General features: G+C 38.8%; 1 protein-coding gene across 1 annotated transcript in view; it reads left to right on the forward strand.

Moving 5' to 3' along the window:
* THSD7B (thrombospondin type 1 domain containing 7B) overlaps positions 1-18,062 on the forward strand; it is a gene marked incomplete at both ends in the record, with an annotated part of 801,311 nt that overhangs the window by 692,283 nt on the left and 90,966 nt on the right. The window contains 2 exons of the mRNA XM_079709630.1: positions 126-259; positions 7,538-7,688. Coding sequence (XP_079565756.1) covers positions 126-259; positions 7,538-7,688 — 285 coding nt within the window. The remainder of the gene's footprint in view (positions 1-125; positions 260-7,537; positions 7,689-18,062) is intronic.

The raw sequence follows: 18,062 nt of genomic DNA on the forward strand, positions 1-18,062 counted from the left end.
TTTGGCTATTGGGGCCAGAGTATAGTTCTTGGGTTCTGTTCAGCCGACTTTACTAAAAGATAGGCTATTTTTCCATAACTTGGATAGTGCCACATAATTTTCTTTTCCTTTCCTGTTCTTGACAGGTACATGAGGCAGTCCCGTGTTACAGTGAGTGCAATCAGTATTCCTGGGTTGTAGAACACTGGTCTCCATGCAAAATCCACAATGAGCTGAGGTCCCTGCGCTGTGGAGGAGGAATGCAATCTAGGAAAATCAGGTGTGTAGAAATGGAGACACTGGGGAAATGTGGCAGTGGAATTTATATATTTTTATACAAACAACAGTGTTGCTTATCCAAGTACACTCTGATTTTCACACAGTATCCTCTGGCTTTTGGTCATCTTTAAGTATCCCTGGAAGTATATGTGCCTTGAGCTTCCATGTATATTGTGGGATTACATCTGCATTGCAGCCACAATCCTTAACATTTCCTGCAAATGATATCAGTGGAAAAACCAACTGCATGGAGCACGCCCACATCCCTGCAGTGATACATGGCCATCACTGCTAACAAATTAGGTGATTCTGACTGTGATGCCATGTCTCTCTTTTGCTCTGTGTTAGTAAAATTGATGGGCATTATCTTAATTTTGGATGTCAGTACATTGAAAGGTCAATTTAAGGCCTTTAATAATCTCCACTATTAGCCTTGGAAACTAATATGAGAATACCTATGAACAGTAATGATATATTTTAATATAAAAAGAACACAGCTCTGAAAGAATTTAGTGAATGCTCAGTTATTTACTGAGGGAGTCTGTTTAACATATTTGTTTGGTAAATATAGCAGTGGTGCAAAGGAAACAGCTGGCCCGAGTTCATCGAAAAAGTCTATTTAGAAATGATTTGGGAAGAAAGAAGGATAATTTTATTACCAACTGAGGAAAATGGCAATAAATGTTAGAGAATGAATAAGCAAAAGCCAAAATATTAATCGTAAACAATGATTTAGTATGTAAAATCAAGAAGAAAACCCAGTGTGGTCAACTATTCAGTTGCATGAGCATAGTGTATCATTTTGCTAGATTTAGGAAGTTCCATTTCAAGTGGGCACACGGTGCCCAAAGCAGGTAACTCCCTATCAAGTTATCTATGAAGTCAGTTGCCAAGGCAGAGCTTACTTCTATGTGTTTATTGTTATTCAACACCAGTGAACTTACTTGATTCAGTAATTCAATACCCACCAATTCTGAGTCTTAACCTAGTCCCAATGTTGCAAAATCACTGGTAAGCATGTTGGAATAAATAGCTGCTAGCACAATTGTAGAGGTGCTCCTGATCACCAACCCAGGCAAAGGGCTAATAGACAAATCGTCTTTCCTTCCCTTTGTTCACTGCCTGTTCCCCTGGGGGCTAGTTGCTCAGGCTGCCAAACTTGGGCATCTACCTCTTTTTCTTCAAAATCTGTGTCTTTTTTTTTTTTTTTTGACATCTTTGTTGTAATATAATTACGTTACAGTGGTGTGTTAGTTTCTGCTATAACAAAGTGAATCAGTTATACATATACATATATCCCCATATCTCTTCCCTCTTGCATCTCCCTCTCTCCCACCCTCCCTATCCCACCCCTCTAGGTGGTCACAAACCACCGAGCTGATCTCCCTGTTCTATGCAGCTGCTTCCCACTAGCTATCTATTTTACGTTTGGTAGTGTATATATGTCCATGCCACTCTCTCACTTTGTCACAGCTTACCCTTCCCCCTCCCCATATCCTCAAGTCCATTCTCTAGTAGGTCTGTGTCTTTATTCCCGTCTTACCCCTAGGTTCTTCATGACATTTTTTTTTTTCTTAGATTCCATATACATGTGTTAGCATATGGTAAATCTGTGTCTCTTACGTCCTATTTTCTCATGGCTTTGAGAAATGATTGACCAGGCTAGCTTATCAAGTAATATGTATAAATGAGCTGTGGCACTTCTCACTCTCATCCCAGCCAGGCCTCTTAGCAGTATTAAAGCAAAGTCTCAGGAGAGAAAGGAAAGCTTTAAGAGAACAAATTGCTAGTGGCAGAATTGTGGCAGGTTGATTGAGGAAAAACACACTTGAACAAGAGGGCCTTTAAGCCATACCTCTCAGCTCAAATGGATGAAGCCTTATATAATAAAAATAACACAACTACTAGATATGTGTTATGGGCTGAATTGTGTCCCCCCTCCCCGACCCAAATCTATGTATTGAAGTCCTAACCCGCAGTACCTCAAAATGTGGCTGTATTTGGAGACAGGGTCTTTAAAGATGTAATTAATGTTAAATGAGATCATTGGGGCAGGCTCTAATCCAATCTGACTGATGTCCTTATAAGAAGAGGAGATTAGGACATAGACACACACAGAGGAAAAAACCATGTGAAAATACAGGTAGAAGGTGGCTATCTACAAGTCAAAGGAGAGAGCCCTCAGAAGAAACCAACCCTGCCAACACATTGATCTCAGACTTTCAGCCTCAAGCCTTACATGCATGTTGTTTAAGCCACCCAGTCTGTGATATTTTGTTATGGCAGCCCTAGCTAACTAATGCAAACTCACTGTGTTACACACTTTATATATATCTGAAGCAGGTTTTCCAGACATCTTGCATTCCAAACCATTTTTGGCCTTAATAAAATGGTGTTATAATGAATGAAACAGTTTATCCGTTTATCTTTCGTGAAACCTCCAAACTAGAGGACATCTTCATGGTTCATACATGACAGCAATCATTTATGAATTCAAAAAGTATCTATGAATATTTGCCTTCTATGTATCAGGCACTGGGGATACAAAAGTGAACAAAACAAGTTACTGTCCTCAAAGAACTTAGAGCAGCAGAGAAAAAAATAAATGCATAAAATACTATATAATGGAATGTCTTTGCTATGAAATGCCAAGAAGAAAAGTAAAATTGGATTGGTGTGATGGAGCCTTCTGTTTTGGAGAGGCTGGTCAGCAAAATATTTAAGCAGAGACCTGAAAAATGTGAGAGACTTGAATGAATGTAAAGATCTATATTAAGAGAATTCCAAGGGGAAAGAGTTCCAAAGCAGGAAACTTCTTGGCTTGTTATAACAAGATGGATTACACCACGTCCCATATGGCTGGTGCCAGTACTCAAATTGTATAGTCTTCTAAAATAAGGTTAAAGTATATTTTTCTAACAGCATCATGAAGCTATGGGAGGTTTGTGACAGAGTGAATGACATGCTCTTATTTACATTTGAAAAGGACCTTGCTAGATGGAGTATGGAGAAGGAATTTTGGGGTATGTAAGCAGCAGCAGGGATGAAGGTTTGAATGACATCCCAGAATTCCAGGTGAGAGAGACTGATGGTTAGACAGGTTTTGTACAAGTGAAGGTGGTGAGGTGGTCACATTTGGACTGTATCTGGAAGGTACAGATGAAAGGATTTGCTTGTAAAGTGATTGTAGAATGTGGAAGAAAGAGAAGTATCAAAGATGATTGCTAGGGTTTAGGGCCTGAGCAATCATGAGAATGGTCGTGCCATTTGTTGAGATGAGAAATATTAGAAGCAAATTTGAGAGAGAAAATCAAAAGCTAGCTTTTGAACACAGTAAATTTGAGATATTAGCTTTCCAACTGAGAAGGCTTGGAGTGACAGATTGGAGTTCAGAGAGTAAAGGGGGTATAAATTAGGCGTCAGCTATAAATCTGATATATATTGATAAGAAAGAAAGAAATTGCACCCTGGGGAACACAGATATTCATAGATTAGAGCAAAGGGAAAGATCTTACAAATGAGACTGGGAAAGAGCCAGTCAACTAGAAGGAAAACCAAGAAAATGGGAAGATGAGAGTTTTTCAAAAAAGAAAGAGTAATCAGTTGTTTCAAATGGTTCTGAGAGGTTTACTAAGATAAGAATTGGCTATTGAGTTTGGCAAAGGGGACTCTGTTGATGATCTTGATATGAGTTTTCTCTGGAATGATAGTAAAAGTGTGATTAAAGTAAGTCCAAGAGGTAATAATGGAGGAAGAGGAGAGAGGGCGTGGAGATAGAAAATATACACATGCTTTAAAGCAGTTTTGTAATGAGCCTGAGTGCAAATGAAGGTGATGATCAAAGGGAGATATGGCAAGGAAATTGATGATGCAGGATATGTAACTACAGGGGCATTTTCATTTGGGAACACCTTCAATTTCAGTCTTTTAAGTCTTTACTCTTCTGCTTGTCAGGACCCCTAGAAGACTCTCTTCTTAAATCACATGTGAAATAGATAATCCTAGCAATCAGTATTTGGGAAACCCAATGAAAAAAGGCTGATGTGGTAGACAGAATGATGGCTCCCAAAGATATCCACATTCTAACCCCTGAAATCTGTGAATATATTACCTTAAATAGCAAAAGATTCTTCACAGATGTGATTAAGTTAAAGATCTTGAGATGGAAAGATTAGATTGTCCTGGATCCTCTGGATGGGAACATTTTATTCACCAGTGTCCTTAAAAGTGGATGAGGAGATGGGAAAGGAAAAACAGAAAATGTGACTAAAGAAGCAAGACCCAGGGAGATACAAGGCTGCTGACTTTGAAAACAGAGAAAGGGGCCATGGCCCCAAGGCATGTGGGTGGCTTCCAGAACATGAAAGAGGTAAGGAGATGATTCTCCTCTAGAGCCTCCAGAAAGGAATGCAGCTCTGCCAGAGCACTGACGTTAGCCTAGTGAGTTCCAGGTTGGATTCCTATACTACAAAACTGAAAAATAATAAATGTGCATTGTTTAAGTCACTAAGGTAGTAGTCATTTTTTTCAATATGTTAACTTTTCCTTAAACCCTGTTTTCAATATGATGTTCCCATCCTTAATTGGGCCATGTGTTCTCTAATCCAAAGACCTGTTTTGTGAACCTCTCCAGATAATAAACCTTCAATTACCTGCAGGGGCAGGGCTGGGGCCATCACCTAGCTCTGGGAATTGGGGAATTGGGATTTGAGAGCTTAGGTACTTCTTAAACACACTTTCAATAAATCCTCCAGTTTTTCTACCTCACCTTCATTCACATTTCCAAAGGTGAATTCCTGAATTTTCCATGTGTTCTGATGTGTAAATGGAGTTACTTTCTTTCTTTTCCTTTGAAGGCTTAATAATCAGCTTTCTTGGTGTACTACGTCAGTTACCACTAGCCCATCTGTTTTCCGTTGTTGCCTTTGTCCTCTCCCATGTTCTTTGTCCTTGTAGGATACTGCCTTACCCTCCCTCCTTTGTTTTGTTTTGTTAGTCTTTTTGTAATAAATTCCTTTACTATTGTCTTTGTGGCTTATTGGGAGTGAACAAAGACTAATGCATATGTTCAACTGGACACCATTGTCCAGAAGTATTACTTCTTCTTTTTCAGTGAAATCATAAAAGAACATCAGCTGAGAGTGTGCAGGCAAGAAGGCAAGCAATTTTCAGCTTTTAAGTTTGCCCAGGGAAAGACATTAAAGCCATTTCATGGTCCCTCCTTCCACTATTGACTATTACCACAAAAGAAATTCAAGTCCGTAGATGACTCTGTACTTTGCCTCCCTATATTAGAAGGCATGACATTTTCTCTCCTTTTACCATTCTCTGTTAACCTGCTTTATACAATATCTAAAGTTTTATTACTTAGCACCTCATAAAGTTTATTTTATTTTGCACCAGCTGATACACTACTTTGCAGTTTTCCTGAATAAAAAAAAAATATTGTTTGTATAAAAGAAACTCGGAATGTATAGGATAATTCATTCCAGCATAGCATGATTTGGGGAGCACCAAAAGCTCTCCAGTGCAGCCCTCTTAAAATGCTTATTCCTTGGCTGTGGCTTTGTGTCGGAAATTACCAGATCAGTAAATGGCACCATTTAGCTCATCATCATTGTCATTTTCACCTTTACTTTGATCATTAATTATCACTGGAAGAAGAAGGGATCTTGTCCCAATTTGTTTGTTTTCAGTTCTGTACCCCAGCACCCAAGTAAGGGCATGGTGCAGAGTAAGCCGCTCAAAATATTTATGAAATGAATCATTATTAATAAATATCTTTGTATCCCAACACCTAGCAAAAGAGGCTTATATATAGCAAGTCTTTATTAAACATTTTTGAGAAAATAATTTAAATATGAACTTCTAATTGGGATATAATATAAATGCAGAGAAATGCCCACAGCATAGGGTGCAGCTCCATGAATTTTCACAATATAAACTCACCTGTGTAACCAACCCAGAGGCCAATACACAAAGTATTACCAGGACTACCTAAGCCCCTATGTATCAACCAGTCCACCAAGCATAACTGCTATTCTGTCTTCTGACACCATAGATGAGTACTGCCTATTTCTTAACTTTCTATGAATGGAACCGTGCAGACTATACTCTTTTGTGTCCAGCTTCTTTGGTTCAACATTATGGTTGTGAGCTCCATTCATGCTCTTTCATGCAACAGTAGTTTATGAATTCTCATTACTTTATAGCATTTGATTCAATGAGTTTATCACAATATATTTCTCTATTTTACTGTGGCTGAATAAATATTGTAGATATTCTACTGTTGATTCTAGTTTGGTTGATTATAAATAGTGGTGCTATGGACATTTTCAGGCAGGTTTTTTTGGGGGGGGATGGTCCACATTTGTACACATTTCTCTTGTGTATATAAATAGAAGTGAAATTGTTGGGTTACATAGTATATATATGTTTAGTTTTAGCAGATACTGCCAACTAGTTTGCCAAAGCATTTATGCTCCAGCCAGCAGAGTGAGAAGAGCTACAATTGCTCCACATTCTTGCCAGCCCTTGATATTTTCCATGTTTTTGATTTAAGCCATTCTGGTGGGTATATAGTAGTATAACACGTTGGTTTTAATTTGATTAAATCAATAGCATGATTATTTATCTCATCTTAATCAGCACTTATCTCAGAGCAATTATAATATGTGCATCTATATAGCATGTGCTCAATTGCTGCATGAAAATGCTTGCTAATTGCCCTTTGGTTTATGATACGAAAATTCCTTACTGAAATGCAGAAAATACCTGAAAGAAAAATATGTTCAATTATTTTTTGCATTGCTTTGCTATGACCTTAATTGTACTAAACAAAAACTAAGGAAGCTTAGATGCTGTGAAAGAGAAGTCTAGGAAAGGTCTAAGAGAGTCACGGGAACTGTGAAAGGTCCATCAAAGTGATGGATTTATTCAGAGGAGAGTCTTCAAGATTTGTTACAATTAAAAAAAATAATTCTTTCTGTACTGGGACCTGAGTAAGTATGTTGTAGATAGTTCTATTTAGATGGAGAGTTCTTCAAAGATGACAATTGTCCCTTGTCTTCTGCTTTGCCGAATAAAGGGTTCTGCCCTGAGTTATCACTCAATAAAGCTGGACTGGCTGAGAAAGGATTTTTTTTCCTGGTTTCTCTGCTGGTCTTATTTTATGTTTAACTATCTCTGAGGGGTAAGTAATTATGATACATCACAGCTATTTTAAATTTACTCCCCACTGTTTTAAGCGATCAAGCTATCTTGTGATCTTGCTTTGCAGATGCGTAAATGCTGCCGATGGTGAAGGGGGAGCAGTGGATAACAGCCTTTGCAACCAGGATGAAATTCCCTCAGAAACCCAGTCTTGCTCTCTTCTGTGTCCCAGTGAATGTGTCATGTCTGAGTGGGGACCTTGGAGCAAATGCCCACAGGTAATTTCTTTTCCCTTGTCAATTGCCTAATCCTCCAGGGCTGCCATCACTTTTGTTCTCTGCACTTTCACAGTGCTGCTCTCCAAAGCATTCTTCTCATAACATGGGAAAATAATTTTGCCTAAGAAAGAAAAAAAAATTTCAGCAAGTGAAACTGAGCAATTTAAAATGCCAGTGCTTCTTTTAAGGCCTTTATCCTGGGAACACGAACAAGGAAAATGAGCCTGTAATGATCACACTAGGATTCGAACGCACGCCCATTGTTAAAGGGGCTTCTTTGGTACCAAAATGATCCTCATTATAATCTGTTGGTTCTAATCCATTTTTACCCTTGCAGAATCAATATATCTTAGTAGCCTAACTCCACTGTGTGATTTAGCTTTCGTTAGTGATGATCTGTTTTTGCCTTGTGCTGTTTTCCCAAAATGAGGTGTTCTTTTGCCATGTTCTTCTTCCAAAGCTGACCAAAAAAAAAAACACTTTTTTTTAAGTCTAAAGCACTTGCCTTTTTCCTCTTTTTTTTTTCAAAAAAAAAAAATGGAAGCATAACAGGAGTATGGCAAAATATTCTTCAAGTAGCGTGGTTCAACTTAATAATCTCAGAAGATAACGTTGGATATTTTAGACTTAACCTTTCTGCCTAAAAAGCTAAAAAAGAAAATGAGGATGAGGAACATATTATATGGCTCCAAATGTTGGGAAGGAAAGAATTAGGATACTTTGATTTCAGTGGTGATACTGACAATTTATGGGAAGATTGTGGAAAATCTTTGTATGAAAATGGAAAATATTTTTTTAATTTTATTGAAGTGTAGTTGATTTCCAATGTTGTGTTAATTTATTCTGTACAGAAAAGTGACTCAGTTACACATATATATATTTTTTTCATATTCTTTTCATATAGTTTGTCACGGGATATTGAATATATTTCCCTATGCTATACGGTAGAACCTTGTGGTTTATGCATCCTATATGTAACAGTTTGCCTTTGCTAATCCCAAACTCCCAATCAATCCCTCCCCTATCCCCCTCCCCCTTGGCAACTACAGGTCTATTCTCTATATCTGTGAATCTGTTTTTGTTTCACAGATATGTTGATTTGTATCATATTTTAGATTCCACATATAAGTGAACATATGGTATTTGTCTTTCTCTTTCTGACTTCCTTTGCTTAGTATGATCATCTCTAGGTCCATCCATGTTGCTACAAATGGCATTATTTCATTCTTTTTGATGGCTGAGTAATATTCTATTGTATATATATACCATATCTTCTTTATCCATTCTTCTGTTGATGGACATGTAGATTGTTTCCATGTCTTGGCTATTGTAAATAGTGCTGCTATGAACATAGGGGTGCATGTATCTTTTCAAATTATAGTTTTATCTGGGTATATGCCCAGGAATGGGATTTTTGGATCATATGGCAACTCTGTATTTTTAGTTTTTTGAGGAACCTCCATACTGTTTTCCATAGTAGCTGCACCAATTTACATTCCCACCAACAGCGTAGGTGGGTTCCCTTTCCTCCACACCCTCTCCAGCATTTGTTATTTGTAGACTTTTTAATGCTGGCCATTCTGACCGGTGTGAGGTGGTAACTCATTGTAGTTTTGATGTTCATTTCTGTAATAATTAGTGGTGTTGAGCATCTTTTCATGTGCCTATTTGCCGCCTGTATGTCTTCTTTGGAGAAATGTCTAGGTCTTCTGCCCATTTTTTTGATTAGGTTGTTTGTTTTGTTGTTGTTGAGTTGTATGAGCCATTAGTATATTTTGGAAATTAAGCCCTTGTCAGCTGCATTGTTTGCAAATATTGTCTCCCATTCCACATTCTGTAGGTTGTCTTTTCACTTTGTTTATGGTTACCTTTGCTGTGCAAAAGCTTGTAAGTTTGATTGGGTCCCATTTGTTTATTTTTGTTTTAATTTCTATTGCCTTGGGAGAGTAACCTAATAAAACTTCGGCATGATTTACATCAGAGAATGTTTTGCCTGGAAAATATTTTTGAAATTAGTTAATACCTTATATTTGCAGTTTTTAATTGTTGATTCCTTATTAATTATTGCAAATTTTTCTTTGATGTTTCTATAATTCTATTCCTGAAAGAGATTTTCCTTGTTCTTTGGGGATAGGACAATACAGTATTAAGATAAAGAGGCACCAATAAAGGATAATTTGTAGGAGTGGAATGCTCGTCCTACTAAGTCACTTATTTTGTGTATAACTTGAATATAATGGAAGTTCACATTTCATGAGCACTTATTTTGTGCAAGGCATGTGTAAGAGTGATTCCCTTTAGCTCTTGCAATAATCCTACTAAGTACATACTGTTACAAGTCCCATTGGACAGCTGAAGAAACTGATTCTCAGAAAGGCTAAGTAGCTTTCACAAAGTTTCACATTTACTAAGTGACGGAGCTGGGGATGAGCTGTATTCTGTCTGATGGAACCAGTGCCTTTGATCTCACATTCTTGGCTCACTTATCTTAGAAGAATTAAGGTAGGTTTAGACTCATTACTTCTCTTTAAGTTGCAACATTTATTTTAAGAACAAAGCTAGTTGTTTGAGCTGTCTGTATGATTATTCCATGAGTGAGGACATACATTCACACTTTAGAAAGTGTGGCAGCATATACTCTTTATTAATTAACTTGCACAAGAATTAGCAACCTGAAGAAGTTTAATTAATTGCAGAGGTCTTTATCTTCCTCACTTCTTTTTTTCTAATTTGCTCACAGAAGACTCCATCAAGCTGTAATCACTTTGCCATGAAAGCATTGCCCCCTTAAGTCAAGGTATCTGGCCACCGAGCTAACATGTTTGTCTTGGGAGCATTTTATACAACGTTGTGATGGTCCTGGCATTCTGTGCTTGCTTCTTCAGGTTTCTTGGAGGCAATTTTCTTTAAGGTCTGCTTCTCTAAACATAATCACTTTATTTTTGGAGTGTTTAGAAATTGCAGCTAGAGAAAATATTTTAACTTCCTTTCATGTGTCTGGAAGATGACACAGACAGTTACTTGCCTGTCAGCATGAAGTGAGAAGGTTGTTTTTTAAACTGCTTATATTCCTTCTTCGTTACATAGTAATAATAATAGCTCTGAGAACAACAACAATACCATCATTGAGCACATGTTATGTAACTGACACCGTGCTGAAGTTTCATAACTACACTTTGCTAAGATGTCAGAACACTTATCTATGGTCACTCAGGTCTATCTGACCACAATGGCCTCATTCTTTCTCAGATGCACACTGCTCTCAAGTGTAAATAAAGACTTTAGAATGGGGAAGACAAAAGTAATCAGGACTCATGCCTGATTGTTTTCTCTATCTCCAGATATGTTGCATCATTTTAATAAATTGCAGCATCTTGGCATAATGCCCCAACATCATGGGTACTTAAGTGGTGCTTGATGGTGATCATGGTCATGATTATAGCAAAGTTAGCAAGCTGGATCTGCATGCCTGAAGTTTAATTAGCACTTCAATGTGCGTTTCCTGAGAAAAAAGGAAACAATTATTGTATAATTGTGCGGATTCATGGATTCTAAATATTGGCCATTATTTTACCAAGTTCTCCTTGATAGTCTGCAGTGTGACATATGTTAATGAAGCCAATTCACTGTTATTTTTTCTTCTTCTTTTTCTTCCCAGGACAGTTCTTTAGAGCCAAACGCATAAACAAACAAAAAAATAAGTTCCAAAAAAACCCACCAATATTTCTGAGACAAAAATATGTTTCTGTTATATATCCACAAAATGCTCTGAAATTTATATTTTGATTTAGCTATAAAAACGTTATTTATTGTGAAATAAGCTTAATAATGTTTTTAAACATGGTTAAGTAAATAGATTTGGCAGTTAATGAAAAGAAACTCAGCAAAACCAACTAACTAATTAAAACTATTTCTTGAATTCCTGTATGTGTCCTACCGTCTGAGGCCAAACATGTCTACCAGACTATCAGTACATCGAGGAGTTTACAGCTCTCAGTATCTTTTATAAATACGTACTGTATAGGTGCAGCAAAGGATTCAGTAGTCACACTGAATAAGTGTTCCCTAATAAGATGGTAGGCACTGTATAAAATAATTAAAAATAGACTTTTCTAACCTCTGGGTCAATGATTTTCACACAGATCCTCTGCCCCAGCCCGGAAATTCTGAGTCAGTATGCCTGGGGTGGTTCCCATGAATTTCCATGTCTAACAACTTTCCAGGTGATGCTGATTCTGCTATTCTGGAGACACCTTTCCACTCACAAGGCTCTTGGTCATTACCTCTAAGTCATGTTCTTTCTCAATCTCATTTGAGTTACAATTTTTTGCATAATTCTACTTATTTGTTCATTTTTGGGGGAACTGGCATTTTTAAAATTTATTTTCTTCCACGTTTATTGAGGTATAATGGACATACAACACTGTATAAGTTTAGGGTATACAGCATAATGATTTGACTTATATACATCATGAAATGATTACCGCAGTATGTTTAGTGAACATCCATCATCTCATATACATAGAAAATTAAAGAAATAGAAAAAAATTTCCTCTTGTGATGAGAACTCTTAGGATTACTCTCTTAACAACTTTCATATGTAACAGACAGCCATATTAATTACACGCATCATGTTGTACATTACATCCCTAGTACATACTTACCTTATAACTGGAAGTTTGTACCTCTTGACTGTCTTCCTCCAGTTCCCTCTCCCCCCACCCCCGCCTCTGCTAACCACAAAGCTGATCTCTTTCTCTATGAGTTTGTTTGTTTTTGAAGTATAATTGACCTACAACACTCTGTAAGTTCCTGTCACACAACATGCTTTGTTGAATACTGAATAAGCACCTAGCATTATGTGGAAACTTAGCTTATGTTTATAGATGCTTTCCACCTGCCAGACAATGTACTTAGCACTTTATTATTTCACTTAATCTGCATAATGTGAGTATGAAATAGATACTATTATCCCCACAATGTATAGATGAGGAAACTGAGTCTCAGAGAAATTAGTAACCTCTTGCTTTTAAAGAGCAGGAAGACGCACAGTGACTAGATAAGCACAGGAGACCATATACCCTCCTACCCACTGCAAAAGAAATAGAAGCCACACTTCCTGTAAACTTGTAGTCTCCTTTTCTGGTTTACTTGGTTATTATATTTGTGAAGGAAGATATTTCTAAATTGAACAGTCTACTTCATTTGAATAGTTTGCCAAAGAAGGAAAGGAAGGGAGTCATGACAGAGGGTGTGAGCTAATGCCCTGAAATACCTGCTGGCTATGTGATTGTGGCCAAGTTACTTATACTTCTGAGTTGTAGGTTCCTTATCAGAAAAATAAGGATAATTACAGCTGTTTTTCCAGATTGCTTAAGGATTAGAGATAATATCTATAAAATGAATAGCACAGGGTATTACCTAATACAGGTTTGTTTAAAAAAAAAAAAGAGGAGGTGGGAGGAGAAGGAGGAAGAAGAAGAAGAAGCAAATCACAGTTCCCCCTTACATTGTTTATAATGTCAGGAAACAGAAGACAGCTGTACATTTTCTAAGGCATACGGGAAATATCCCTTCCCCCACACAAAATGAGTTAACACTTGGTCTTACAGAAATAAAATGTCACCTTCTTTGCTGAAAAATAACTTATGCCTAATTTAATAGTGGTCCCCAAAAGCAAGGCATCCGAATGACAACTCTGAATGGATGGGTTGCTGCACGTACAGTAACTGCCAACCACCAACTATAACGAAGAGGAAATAAGACAGAGGCATTAAAAATTATAATGGGACCATTTTAACTGTCCTGGGAAGAACTGGAGACTATAAATGGATCAAGCAGGAGCCGGAGGAAGATGGCGGAAGAGTAAGACGCGGAGATCACCTTCCTCCCCACAGATACATCAGAAATTCATCTACACGTGGAACAACTCCAACAGAACACCTACTGAACGCTGACAGAAGACCTCAGACCCCCCAAAAGGCAAGAAACTCCCCACATACCTGGGTAGGTCAAAAGAAAAAAAGAATAAACAGAGACAATAGGATATGGACGGGACCTGCACCAGTGGGAGGGAGCCGTGAAGGAGGGAAGGTTTCTACACACTACAAGCCCCTTCGAGGGCGGAGACTGCAGGTGGCGGAGGGGGAAAGATTCGGAGTAGCGGAGGAGAGCACAGCAACAGGGGTGTGGAGGGCAAAGCAGAGAGATTTTGGCACAGAGGATCGGTGCCCTCAGGCACACACCAGCCCGAGAGACTTGTCTGCTCGGCCGCCAGGGCGGGCGGGGCTGGGAGCTGAGGCTCGGGTATCGGCTTTCAGTCGGAGCGCAGGGAGAGGTCTGGGGCTGGCGGCAGGAAGAGACCCTGAAGGGGTTAGTGCTAGCCCGGAGGGATTCCGGGGAAAGGGTCTGGAGCTACCGAAGAGGCAAGAGACTTTTTTCCCTTTTGTTGCCTGGTGCGCGAGGAGAGGGCATTCCCCTCCCTCCCCTCTGCCTGAGTGAGCCAGAGCCCCCGAATCAGCGGCTCCTTTAAACCCGTCCTGTCTGAGCGAAGAACGGACGCCCTCCGGCGACCTACGCGCAGAGGCGGGGCCAGGTCCAAGGCTGAGACCCGGGAGCTGTGAGAGCAGAGACAGGGAAATCTCTCTGTGCAGCCTCCGAGGCAGCGGATTAAAGCTCCACGGTCCATTTGATGTGCCCTGCGTCTGTGGAGTGCATGAATGGACAGCGAATCATCCCAAATTGAGGAAGTGGACCTTGAGGACAAGATTTAAGACTTTCCCCCCTTTTTTTTTCCTCTTTTTACAACGAATTATCTCAAATTAAGGAGGTGGACTTAGCAAGATTTCAGACTTTTCGCCCTTTTCCTCTTTTTACAACGAATTATCCCAAATCGAGGAGGTGGACTTGGAGAGCAAGATTTTTGATTTTTCCCCCTGCTCTCTTTTTGTGAATGTGTATGTGTAATCTTCTGTGTAAGATTCTCTCTGTATAGCTTTGCTTCCACCATATGTCCCAGGGTTCTTTCGGTCCGTGTTTTTTTTCAATAATTACTTTTTAATTTTAATAACGCTACTATATTTCATACTTTATTCTATTGTACTTTACCTGCTCTTTCTTTTTTTCCTCCCTTCCCTTCCTCCCTCCCTCCCTCCGCTCCTCCTTTCCTTCTTTCTTTTTCTTTCCTCCATCCCTCCCTCCCTCCCACCCTTCTTCTTTCCACCTTCTTTTTCTTTCCTTCCTCCCTCCCTCCCTCCTGTCTTTCTTTCTTTCTTTCCTTCCTCCCTCCCTCCCTCTCTTCTTCCATTCACTCTTCCTTTTGCTTTCATTCCTCCCTCCCTCCCTCCTTTCTTTCCTTTCTTTCCATCCTTCCTCCCTCCCTCCTTTCTTTCTTTCTTCCTTCCTTCCTTCCTTACTTCCCTTCTTCCTTTCTTCCCCCCTCTCTTTCTTTCTTCTACTAATTCTTTCTTTCTACTTTTTCTCACTGTTATTCTGAGCCGGGTGGATGAAAGGCTCTTGGTGCTGCAGCCAGGAGTCAGTACTGTGCCTCTGAAGTGGGAGAGCCAACTTCAGGACACGGGTCCACAAGAGACCTCCCAGCTCCACATAATATCAAGCAGCGAAAATCTCCCAGGAATCTCCATCTCAACACCAGCACCCAGCTTCAGTCAACGACCAGCAAGCTACAGTGCTGGTCACCCTATGCCAAGCAACTAGCAAGGCAGGAACACAACCCCACCCATTAGCAGAGAGGATACCTAAAAACATAATAAGGCCACAGGCACCCCAAAACACACCACCAGACGTGGACCTGTCCACCAGAAAGACAAGATCGAGCTTCAACCACCAGAACACAGGCATTAGTCCCCCCCACCAGGAAGCCTACACAACCTACTGAAACAACCTTAGCCACGGGGGACAGACACCAAAAACAACGGGAACTACGAATCTGCAGCCTGCAAAAAGGAGACCCCAAACACAGTAACATAAGCAAAATGAGAAAGCAGAAAAACACACAGCAGGTGAAGGAGCAAGATAAAAACGTACCAGACCTAACAAATGAAGAGGTAATAGGCAGTCTACCTGAAAAAGAATTCAGAATAATGATAGTAAAGCTGATCCAAGATTCTATTTCCCAGATCCAAAATCTTGGAAATAGAATAGACAATATGCAAGAAACAGTTAACAAGGACCTAGAAGAACTAAAGATGAATCAAGCATCGATTAAAAACACAATAAATGAAATGAAAAATACTCTAGATGGGATCAATAGCAGAATAACTGAGGCAGAAGAACGGATAAGTGAGGTGGAAGATAAAATAGTGGAAATAACTGATGCAGAGAAAAATAAAGAAAAAAGAATGAAAAGAACAGAGGACAGTCTCAGAGACCTCTGGGACAACATTAAACGCACCAACATTCGAATTATAGGGGTTCCAGAAGAAGAAGAGAAAAAGAAAGGGACTGAGAAAATATTTGAAGAGATTATAGTTGAAAACTTCCCTAATATGGGAAAGGAAATAGTTAATCAAGTCCAGGAGGCACAGAGAGTCCCATACAGAATAAATCCAAGAAGAAATACGCCAAGACACATATTAATCAAACTGTCAAAAATTAAACACAAAGAAATCATATTAAAAGCAGCAAGGGAAAAACAACAAATAACACACAAGGGAATCCCCATCAGGTTAACAGCTGATCTCTCAGCAGAAACTCTACAAGCCAGAAGGGAGTGGCAGGACATAATTAAAGTGATGAAGGAGAGAAACCTGCAACCAAGGTTACTCTACCCAGCAAGGATCTCATTCAGATTTGATGGAGAAATTAAAACGTTTACAGACAAGCAAAAGCTGAGTGAGTTCAGCACCACCAAACCAGCTTTACAACAAATGCTAAAGGAACTTCTCTAGGCAAGAAACACAACAGAAGGACTATACCTACAATAACGAACCCAAAGCCATTAAGGAAATGGGAATAGGAACATACATATCAATAATTACCTTAAATGTAAATGGACTAAATGCTCCCACCAAAAGACACAGAGTGGCTGAATGGATACAAAAACAAGACCCATATATATGCTGTCTACAAGAGACCCACTTCAGACCTAGAGACACATACAGATTGAAAGTAAGGGGATGGAAAAATATTCCATGCAAATGGAAATCAAAAGAAAGCTGGAGTAGCAATTCTTATATCAGACAAAATAGACTTTAAAATAAAGACTATTAGAAGAGACAAAGAAGGACACTACATAACGATAAAGGGATCGATCCAAGAAGAAGATATAACAATTGTAAATATTTATGCACCCAACATAGGAGCACCTCAATACATAAGGCAAATACTAACAGCCATAAAAGGGGAAATCGACAGTAACACACTCATAGTAGGGGACTTTAACACCCCACTTTCACCAATGGACAGATCATCCAAAATGAAAATAAATAAGGAAACACAAGCTTTAAATGATACATTAAACAAGATGGACTTAATTGATATTTATAGGACATTCCACCCAAAAACAACAGAATACACATTTTTCTCAAGTGCTCATGGAACATTCTCCAGGATAGATCATATCTTGGGTCACAAATCAAGCCTTGGTAAATTTAAGAAAATTGAAATTGTATCAAGTATCTTTTCCGACCACAATGCTATGAGACTAGACATCAATTACAGGAAAAGATCTGTAAAAAATACAAACACATGGAGGCTAAACAATACACTACTCAATAATGAAGTGATCACTGAAGAAATCAAAGAGGAAATTAAGAAATACTTAGAAACAAATGACAATGGAGACACGACGACCCAAAACCTATGGGACGCAGCAAAAGCAGTTCTAAGGGGGAAGTTTATAGCAATACAATCCCACCTTAAGAAACAGGAAACATTTCGAGTAAACAACCTGACCCTGCACCTAAAGCAATTAGAGAAAGAAGAACAAAAAACCCCCAAAGTTAGCAGAAGGAAAGAAATCATAAAGATCAGATCAGAAATAAATGAAAAAGAAATGAAGGAAACGATAGCAAAGATCAACCAAACTAAAAGCTGGTTCTTTGAGAAGATAAACAAAATTGACAAACCATTAGCCAGACTCATCAAGAAAAGAAGGGAGAAGACTCAAATCAGTAGAATTAGAAATGAAAAAGGAGAAGTAACAACTGACACTGCAGAAATACAAAAGATCATGAGAGATTACTATAAGCAACTCTATGCCAATAAAATGGACAACCTGGAAGAAATGGACAAATTCTTAGAAATGCACAACCTACCAAGACTGACTCAGGAAGAAATAGAAAATATGAATAGACCAATCACAAGCACTGAAATTGAAACTGTGATTAAAAATCTTCCATCAAACAAAAGCCC

Source organism: Hyperoodon ampullatus (genome assembly GCF_949752795.1).
Source record: "Hyperoodon ampullatus genome assembly, chromosome: 8".
NCBI lineage: Eukaryota > Metazoa > Chordata > Mammalia > Artiodactyla > Ziphiidae > Hyperoodon > Hyperoodon ampullatus.